Source organism: Camponotus vicinus, unplaced genomic scaffold (assembly GCF_025532165.1).
Source record: "Camponotus vicinus isolate PSW18456_S1 unplaced genomic scaffold, iyCamVici1.0 SCAF_9, whole genome shotgun sequence".
Lineage (NCBI taxonomy): Eukaryota > Metazoa > Arthropoda > Insecta > Hymenoptera > Formicidae > Camponotus > Camponotus vicinus.
Window position 1 is genome coordinate 290,037 of NW_028141981.1, and position 8,869 is coordinate 298,905.

Sequence of the window (8,869 nt, forward strand, 5' to 3'; positions counted from 1 at the left end):
ATTTTCAGTACTGGCAGTGAATTATGGAACACAGCCACTATAGTAAATAACGCACTATAGTAAATAATGGAAACGGGCCAATCAAAACTAAACTGCTGCATTTCATTACCCATGAAATATCATCCTGTCAACTGTATCAACTGTGTCTCTGATTGGAAAACGCCCGCTGCCATTAGTCTGCTTTTGCGTTCTGTCAATTTTTCCATCAAAAGTGACATTTAATCATTCGCAAAGCATTATCGCTAATCATTATAAAATTAGCAAAGATGTCTTGACGGAGATTAAAATATAAAACATTCAGTTCTCAGCTTTGGGATCTGGATATAAACTTTAAATCAGTTGTCTTTGTCAACTTGAAAGACAGCTTCGTATCTACTTGCCGGTAGAAACATTTATTTTGATTACACGAAGGCATGTATTCTACGAAAACACCGACTCTTCGGATTGACGAGGCTGATTTGAAGTGTAAAAACGGCTGTGGATTTTATGGCAATGCAGAATGGGAAGGTTATTGCAGCAAATGTCATCGAGAACACTTACAAAAACGACGCGCTCAGGCTGAACGCACATCTCATTCGCAAGTTTCGGACACGTAATATTTGTTTAATCCTTACAATTTATTGTCGTTATATTTCGCTATGTTTCTGGATGATGAAGATATATGGACCAGTATAAACTGATATTATATATAAATATAATATTTGGTGTATATTTTTTTTAAGATATTTGTCATAAGTAATAGTTTTGACTCTCAGACTCTTTTCATAAAGAATCCTTTTTAGATATTGATCATGGATTGAATCTTTAAAAAGTTAAATCAATCAACTGCTTTTTTTGTAACTTTCTAAATTTTAGTAGAATACTAATCATACAATTTGGTTTCTATAAGATTCAAATGATACTGCAGGTCTTTTGATATAATGTTTAGTATCTTCTTACATCTTGAATAAATGAGTTACAAGCTAAATATTTTTATATTTATATTTGTATTACTAAAAAAACATTTACTTTTATTCATAGTCATTGAACATTGAATAGAAGTTGTCACTATTTTTATTGCTGGTTTGCTCTTTAATCTCCTTTCTTCTTTGATTTTTCTAAAAACAAATTAATTTTTGTCTTATTTATTTTTACTTTATATAATCATTATTGTTCTTTTAGAGAAAACATTAATCGATCACTGAGTGCTGGAAGTCATAAGGAGGAGAAAAAAGTACAGCAAGAGAAAAAATATAAATTGTTAAACATTTCATTTAGGAAACCTATCGCAAAAGGTATTTTATAATGATACTTTGTTATATTGTAAACAATTATTTATTAAAAATATATACAAGTTTACTTATTTCTATATTTAATCAATAATAAATTTTAAGTTCAAGGTTATCAGGAATTATATCATGAGTTATTAAAGGACAATCCAGATCTTGAAAAAATTAAGGCAGAAAATCGAGATTTATTGTTATATATAGCCAAAACTCCCATAGAAAAGGATGTACGAAAGTGCATACATTCATTTGTAGTAGACATACTCCAAAACAAAGATGTAAAAAGAATAGAAGAATTGTCGGAGATAACACAAAATTTTTATCATGTGTTTGGAAAACGCTTAGAAAATAGCACCAAATATGCAGGTTTTTAATTTATAATATATGCCATATTTATGTGTTTCTGCAGAACTTCAAGATTTATATATTATTATGATCTTTGTTATAGATATACCATCAGATATTAAAGAGAAATTGTTAGATTATGTTGAGAGATATGCAATGACTTTGTTATATAGAATTCTCTTCTGCCCTCCATTCACATCAGATGAAGAAAAAGATTTGGCTATACAAAAAAGGTTTATATTATAAGTTAGGGAAGCAGTTTAAGAATGAGCTAAATGGATCAGTTACATCAAAAATTAATGGAATCTAATATATTTTAAGTTTCACAAATCTGACAATTTGTAAAGCACTTTTAGCTATTTAAAATATAAAATTAATAATTAATTTATGAATTAAAGTAAAGATTTGCCCTATAGAATGTAATTTAATCTCGAAATTGTAAATATATTGAATTAATTTTTTTATAGTGATTGTACACAAATTTTATAGTGACTGTATGCAAAAATTCATGAAAATAAAAAGTTGTAATTGATCTATTTAGTTCATTGTTACATTATATTAATCTTGTAAGTATTATTTTGAATAATCATTTTATATTTAATATAAAATATATTGAATAACTTTTGCTTAATAGGATACGGCAATTAAGTTGGGTTAGTGGTAAAAATTTAGAATGCAGAATTCACGAAACAAGCTCAGAAGTTAGAGAACTTGTTTACACATCCATTACAGGTTTGCTATATTATTAATTACTACAAATTCATATAGTTTTGTAATTTGGTATTATATGCACATGTCTCTATGTGTAGTGCAGTATAATAGAAACTTCCTTTTTTAGATCTTTTAAATATGGATTCTGTCAAAGCACCTCAAGAGAAATTGGCATGTGTTATTCATTGCTGTAGAAATATATTCTTATTATTACAACAATCTGTCGATGGGCCAGCATCTGCTGATGAATTCCTTCCAGCACTTATATTTATTGTTTTAAAAGCTAATCCCGCGCGTCTCAAGAGCAATATAAATTTTATTACAAGATTTTGCAATGCCAGTAGATTAATGACTGGAGAAGGAGGATATTACTTCACAAATCTGGTATTTTGAATTTCAGTGTTTTACATTTTGCAAATTTTTTTTGAGTTATCTATATAATCATTTATAATATATTATAGTGTTGTGCTGTGTCATTTATCGAAAACTTGACTGCAGAATCCTTAAATATGGCTGAGAAGGACTTTAATGCATACATGTCAGGGGAATGCGTTCCAGCTAATACATGGGAATCGGCTCTTATGATATGCGAAGTAATATTCTTTTAAGCATTGAAAATTTTGATTATTATATCATAGACATAATTTATGATATCTGTAATTATTGTAAAATAGAGTTTACACTTTATGTGTGAAGATATAACTTTGTTGGATGATTTGCAAGCTAAAAATGCTGACATTATGAAACAAGCGGTAGAACTGAAAAACAAAATGATAGAATTCAAAGAAAAGATTAAAGAGGATGTGAGTAAAGTGATTGAAAGAACACCATTGTTGATATCTCATAGTCAGAGAATACCTACTAATTTAGATAGCGAGGATTTCGAAAGCTATCAGCTACCGCCGCCAATTATTCCACAGGTGAGGATAATTGCAACTTTTATTCAATGTACTATTCTTATCAATGAAACATTGCAAGATATTATTTTAAATTATCTCATAACAGATATATCCGCATTCTATCAGCGATAATGTAAATAGCGGTGTAATGACAGATCTATCAAGCGATTTGATGAGAACATCATTGGTAGAAGATTCCGTGACGCCGTCGCCGACATTCGACTTTCCATCCCTTATCGGCGACGATAGTCTGGAAGCTAGTAAGGGCGAAGACGAAACTAGTCTCATCAGTTTAGATACACAATCTGATGTTGCTCTTGGCGAATCACAGCTCTTTAAAAAACACGTGACAGATAGTTTAATAGACGAGTCCCCAACACTTGAAGCAAATTTATGTCCACCTGTATTGAAACCGATTAGCTCTGAAGATTATCATGGCTTCACAATTCAAGGATCAAATATACCAACAATACCATGCAATACAGGCGATTCATCTATAACTACAGCAGATTTAGACTCAGATAACTATTCCAGTTACTATCAAAACATGTAGTATTGTAAAAATGTAAGTATTATTATTTGTGTAAATATATAATATATAAAACATTTAATAAAAAATGTTAATTGTAGTAACAATTTTTAGTTAAAACAAACATTTTCAATGATTTTTTTATATCACATTTTTATTAATTTATCTATATTTGAAAGAGAAGTCTCTATTACATAGATGTAAGAAAAAATACATGCTACAAAATGATGTTTTGAGAAAAGAAAGTCTCTTTTGTCTAGAAAAAAGGAGAATGGGAAGTGAAATTATAATCAAATTTTTGTGAGAATTTTATTTTTTTAAAGCTGAATTTGATTTAATATTTTCTTGATGAAAAATAGTAAAAACAATAGTTAATAGAGATCTAAAAAGTGTATGTGTGACCATTAAATACATTTTAATATATTATATATATAAACTATATTTCTCTTTTAATGTTATTTTTAACTTCCAAGGGACAGATTAGTTATAAGATGTACATTCAGAATTTGAGGCTCAAGCTTTTCACATACTGGATTATCTGTTAAATCTAAATTTTTCAAGTTCTTATGTCGTTTTATTAAATTTAATATCTCTTCTGAGTTTGCTAATTTATTATTTCTCAAAGAGAAAAATTCGAGATTATGTAGAGTAGGAAAATTTTTTAACGATGTTATGCCATTGCTGGAGAGTGACAGCCTTGTACATCGTTGTAACGTAGAAAGTTGATGCAAAGAATTCTCCAATTGATTTGCATCAAGGTTCACTATCTCAAATAAGCCAAAGTAATGATTATTATGTAATTTCGTTAAATCTAATCCTGATAAATCAATTCTGATTTGTATTTCCGTATCATTCTCCTTTTTCCATATTTCGAGCAAATTATATTCCACCAAGAGTTTGCTTCCTAAAATTACAAGTAATAAAAGCATGTTTATAAAAAGCAAATGAAACATAAGTGGAATTGATAAATTTTGCTAAAATTAATAAAGATTTTAATATTATGAATAAATATAAATATATTATACTTACGCAAATCTTTATAATAATTCTTGCGAAGACCATCGATTTTCGATAGCAGCATCAAATTATTTAATATATTGGTATAAAATTTTTTAAGATCAATCTTCTTCATCAATAATATACCAGTTAATAAGGCCCATTTATTATTTGGTTCCATTTTGGAAAGTTGGTTGTAACTCTTTAATTGTTCATTTAATTGTTCGTCATTACTATTTTGTTTATGCAAACTTGAATTATCTTTGTAAATCCATGCACTTTCTATTTCTGAATATGAGAGTTTATATGTAGTTTTTTGCAATTTTATAAAAACTTCTTTGGCATGATCCAAATTTTCTAATGGCTTTACAAATCTTGCAATTTGTAACTTGGCAAACTTCTCATCTGGATATAGTTGCCATTGTACATCAACAACCTCACTATTTATATATAGTGAAAGTGAAACTGGCTCAATCAGTATATTGTTGTCAATAATAACATAAGCGATATCTTTCTTAATAATAGCACGCCACAGCCTGCAAGTTGTCATGCACTTATCTAAAAGCCATCTTTGGTAGAACCATGCGCTAGTGTCATTGGGATCGGTAAAAGTTGCATTCATGACAAGGTCGAGTTCTGGAGAATATTATTTATTATTATTTCAAAAGATAAAAAGTATTATATTAAAGATTACCTTCTCTATATTTTTCATCTATGATTGGTATCTCTTCTAATGTAGTGCCAAACATTTTGTATAATATTCGACTTCTATAGTGCCAAGATGAATAATTTGAAAAATTATTTAATATCTTTGTGGTGGAAAATTCAAATTCTTCTTCATTAGAGATCCCAGCTTTTTGCACAATAAACTCTCTGTAATCCCAGCAGTGAACTACAGTAAAAAAAATGTATCTTTATGTCAAAACAATATCATACACATTATACTTATATATACTTATGCAACATCTATAAATATATATATATATATATATTGCATATACAATAATAAGAGACATAATATACTAACAATTTCTTTCATCTATGTTTAGACATTTTGCACACAGTGATAATTCTCTCTTCCAATCAGGTTCGGACATTTGTTCCATCACCCAACATCTTTGATGCCATACACTGTATGATTTAGGATTATCTTTAAGGCAATTTTCAGTTAAACTCATTTCATTTTCAAGTAGTTGCTTGTATTCTTCATCAGTCCTGTATATTTTCATAGATAAATTAATCTTTATTCACTATATGTAAATCAAGCATCATATTGCAACATTACCATTTGTTATTCTGGAAAACTTCACGACGAATATTCCATAATGTATAAATATCTGAATTACTTAACAGCATACGCTTAGTAATTAATAATAATTCGTCATCCCATATTTTATCTTTCCTCTAAAATACAAACAATCTGATAATCATGTATGAGATAAAGCTACATAATAAGAAAAAGTTAAAACCTTTTGAAATACTGTAGCAATATCAGCCTTGTATTGAGCAACTTTGGCTGCTCTTTCCCTTTTCTTTATCTCCTCCTGTTCTGCTGTAGTACGCACTTTTACTCGACCATGCTAAAAAAAAATATATACATTTTTCTTTTATTCTTTATAGACATATGTGTATAATTTTATATATATATAAAATTATACGCATATGTCTATAATATGTCTTCTCGTATAATTTTATATATCGCATATGTCTATAATATGTCTTCTCGTATAATTTTATATATATATAAAATTATACGAGAAAAAAATGAGATATTGGCTATAATTACACAGCACATATTCATAAAGCACTTATATTTATTTAACATGCAATAAAACAATATTTCTAATACTTATTAACAGCGTACGATCGATGAATTAATCAATAAAGCATAATATATAATTTTTTATATTTACCATTATTGGATATTCTTTTTATATTCGTCCAATAAATCGCCAACAAGTCGACAAGTTTGTTTGACTGACGATTACGAGTATAATTCGCTTGACGCAACAAATGTTTTGAAGCATTTGATTGACCAATCGGAACGGAAGAAAATTTCTTTGTTCCAATTGATCAATCAAATACTTTGAAGCATTTGTAACTGTAACATCCCAATCTGAATCACTAGAGTCTAGTGACTTATTAAGCATTTGCTGCCATATTTGTGTTCAATTGATTTTGAAGTGACGTTTGATTGCACACATCGAATTGGTCAATTCAAAATAAAGAAACTTTTTGATTGGTCAACCGCTGCTGATTTCCCTAGATACTGGGCGATACGAGTGGACTCTCTTTATTTAGTAGTGCCAATACTAACTTTAGAATCGCACGTAATATCAGGTGTTCAGAACGGCAGTAAGATTTGTGCGTCAGAAATGGCATCGTCCACGGTGGCGATTGCCACAATACGTGCTGTGAAAGGAAGAAAGATTCTTCCAACTCGCGCTGCGCTTACTCTGGTCAGTATAGATTATAAATAATAAATTATTATTTTTTAAACTTTTTCTCAAAAACAACTGCGCATTATTTAATTTACGTACCTGAATTTGAATATAGAATGAAAATGAATAATGAGGAAAGTATATTGTAAATTTTAATGTTAAAAATGAATTTTTGTTACAAATAGTTATTACAATCATTTATTACAACAGATTTTGCAACATATCTTGGTTCATGTTTTTGCGTAGTTATATTATTTCACAATATTGCAACATGTTTACATCGATGAATACTAACCTTACTTTTTCGGATCTATTTTTATATAAACACTGATGAAGGAAAATGTTTTATGTTTTAGACACCCAATGCTGTTAATAAGATCAAAGAAATTTTGAAAGATAAGACTGAATATGTAAGGCCATTTATATATATATAATGTTTTTGAATTACATAACATTTTAAAAAAAATGTAATTTTATAACTGAGATATGTTTCTAAGATATGTATATATAAGTTTTTAAAATAAATGTTTGTTTATTAAACATTTTATATATTAAAATTGTATTTTACATGCATATTCATAGATTGGACTTAAGGTCGGAGTACGGCAACGGGGATGCAACGGTTTGAGTTATATTATGAATTATGCGAAAGAAAAATCCAAACTTGACGAAGAAGTAATTCAAGATGGTGTTCATATCTTTATCGATAGAAAGGCACAGTTGTCTCTTCTTGGAACAGAAATGGATTATGTTGAGAACAAATTAAGTTCTGAATTTGTATTCAATAATCCAAATATTAAAGGGACATGTGGTTGTGGTGAAAGCTTTTCAGTATAGTGAAATTATTGTGAAATTACTATAGTTGATATGTAATTATAATCTATTTAGTTAAATTATGAATTTTAGAATACTTCATAATATATGACCATTGTTATAATTCCAATGTCTTTTATTAAAAGACAAAGTTTTGACAATGCCAACAGGAATATGTAACAAAATTGTCATAAGTTACTTTATTATATATTGTACATTTTGTATATATGCCACTGATATATATACATATATGTATATTTACTAACTATATTTATCATCTCCATACATAATTAAAAATATATATATTTTTATATATATATTTAATTATATACATGTTTTTGTTTATAATCTGAAGTTATAATAATATAATTTTTTTATTTTTTAAATTTCTTTTTATCTATTGTTTTATTTAATGTCTCATCATACACATACTGCATATTGCTTTAAAAATACACAAATAAGAAAAGGTGCACTTGTTTCTATTCTTTTAAGAAATTTAATTTTTTTAATTTTAAACCATTTTTATAATGAACATAACCATGTGTGTGCATGTGCGTGCGCGCGCGCGTGTATGTGTGTGTGTGTGTGATAAAATATTGAAAAATTAAAATATATTTAATATTTAAAATATATAAATATACAAATATATATATAAATCTTTTGTATTTTAAAAATATTTTAATCAACAAAGGTAATATTTGAAAAATTTTCTTCTTTGAAATATACCCAGACAAAGAGAGAGAGAGAGATAGAAAAAGCGAACGAGAAAGAGAGCACATATCCCTAAAAGACATCTAAAAAACGATGCCTTATTTTTTTATACACTTTAAAAATGTTTTTTAGAGCCTTTTTACTGTCTAAATATAAATG

At 28.0% G+C, this 8,869-nt stretch overlaps 3 protein-coding genes across 5 annotated transcripts; 2 read left to right on the plus strand and 1 right to left on the minus strand.

The window, feature by feature from the left end:
* The first annotated feature begins 61 nt into the window (after nucleotides 1–61).
* On the plus strand, nucleotides 62–4,188 carry Rabex-5 (Rabaptin-5-associated exchange factor for Rab5). 2 transcript variants are annotated; one of them, XM_083108026.1, is made up of 10 exons: nucleotides 62–592; nucleotides 1,162–1,274; nucleotides 1,374–1,631; nucleotides 1,714–1,843; nucleotides 2,245–2,342; nucleotides 2,449–2,705; nucleotides 2,783–2,914; nucleotides 2,996–3,241; nucleotides 3,327–3,785; nucleotides 3,864–4,188. In XM_083108026.1, exons 1-9 carry the CDS (start codon nucleotides 414–416, stop codon nucleotides 3,771–3,773), a joined length of 1,860 nt encoding a protein of 619 aa, XP_082964152.1. In that variant the 5' UTR covers nucleotides 62–413; the 3' UTR covers nucleotides 3,774–3,785; nucleotides 3,864–4,188. The 2 variants fall into 2 exon arrangements, with proteins under 2 accessions (XP_082964152.1, XP_082964151.1); XM_083108025.1 differs by having other exon boundaries at nucleotides 3,327–4,188.
* On the minus strand, nucleotides 4,057–6,818 carry Rabggta (Rab geranylgeranyltransferase subunit alpha). Of its 2 annotated transcripts, XM_083108027.1 has the most exons (7): nucleotides 6,659–6,818; nucleotides 6,215–6,325; nucleotides 6,031–6,149; nucleotides 5,773–5,960; nucleotides 5,440–5,637; nucleotides 4,779–5,381; nucleotides 4,057–4,653 (listed from the first exon to the last, which is right to left on the minus strand). In XM_083108027.1, exons 1-7 carry the CDS (start codon nucleotides 6,659–6,661, stop codon nucleotides 4,211–4,213), a joined length of 1,665 nt encoding a protein of 554 aa, XP_082964153.1. In that variant the 5' UTR covers nucleotides 6,662–6,818; the 3' UTR covers nucleotides 4,057–4,210. The 2 variants fall into 2 exon arrangements, with proteins under 2 accessions (XP_082964153.1, XP_082964154.1); XM_083108028.1 differs by lacking the exon at nucleotides 6,659–6,818 and having other exon boundaries at nucleotides 6,031–6,165; nucleotides 6,215–6,291.
* Nucleotides 6,819–7,044: 226 nt separating this feature from the next.
* Magr (Iron-sulfur cluster assembly 1 homolog MagR) lies at nucleotides 7,045–8,664 on the plus strand. The gene is made up of 3 exons (XM_083108032.1): nucleotides 7,045–7,204; nucleotides 7,543–7,596; nucleotides 7,769–8,664. The coding sequence occupies exons 1-3, from the start codon at nucleotides 7,121–7,123 to the stop codon at nucleotides 8,021–8,023; spliced, it is 393 nt and encodes a 130-aa protein (XP_082964158.1). The 5' UTR covers nucleotides 7,045–7,120; the 3' UTR covers nucleotides 8,024–8,664.
* Nucleotides 8,665–8,869: the final 205 nt, after the last annotated feature.

Bases quoted from the DNA above. Each gene is read 5' to 3' on its own strand.
- Rabex-5 (XM_083108025.1), top strand. From the start codon at position 414: ATGTATTCTACGAAAACACCGACTCTTCGGATTGACGAGGCTGATTTG. The intron at 2,343-2,448 runs GTTTGCTATATT...TTCCTTTTTTAG, and splicing joins TGTTTACACATCCATTACAG to ATCTTTTAAATATGGATTCT. The intron at 2,915-2,995 runs GTAATATTCTTT...ATTGTAAAATAG, and splicing joins CGGCTCTTATGATATGCGAA to AGTTTACACTTTATGTGTGA.
- Rabggta (XM_083108027.1), bottom strand. The intron at 5,961-6,030 runs GTAATGTTGCAA...GAAAATATACAG, and splicing joins GTTTTCCAGAATAACAAATG to GACTGATGAAGAATACAAGC. The intron at 4,654-4,778 runs GTAAGTATAATA...TTGTAATTTTAG, and splicing joins GAATTATTATAAAGATTTGC to GAAGCAAACTCTTGGTGGAA.
- Magr (XM_083108032.1), top strand. From the start codon at position 7,121: ATGGCATCGTCCACGGTGGCGATTGCCACAATACGTGCTGTGAAAGGA. The intron at 7,205-7,542 runs GTCAGTATAGAT...TTTATGTTTTAG, and splicing joins CTCGCGCTGCGCTTACTCTG to ACACCCAATGCTGTTAATAA. The intron at 7,597-7,768 runs GTAAGGCCATTT...GCATATTCATAG, and splicing joins TGAAAGATAAGACTGAATAT to ATTGGACTTAAGGTCGGAGT.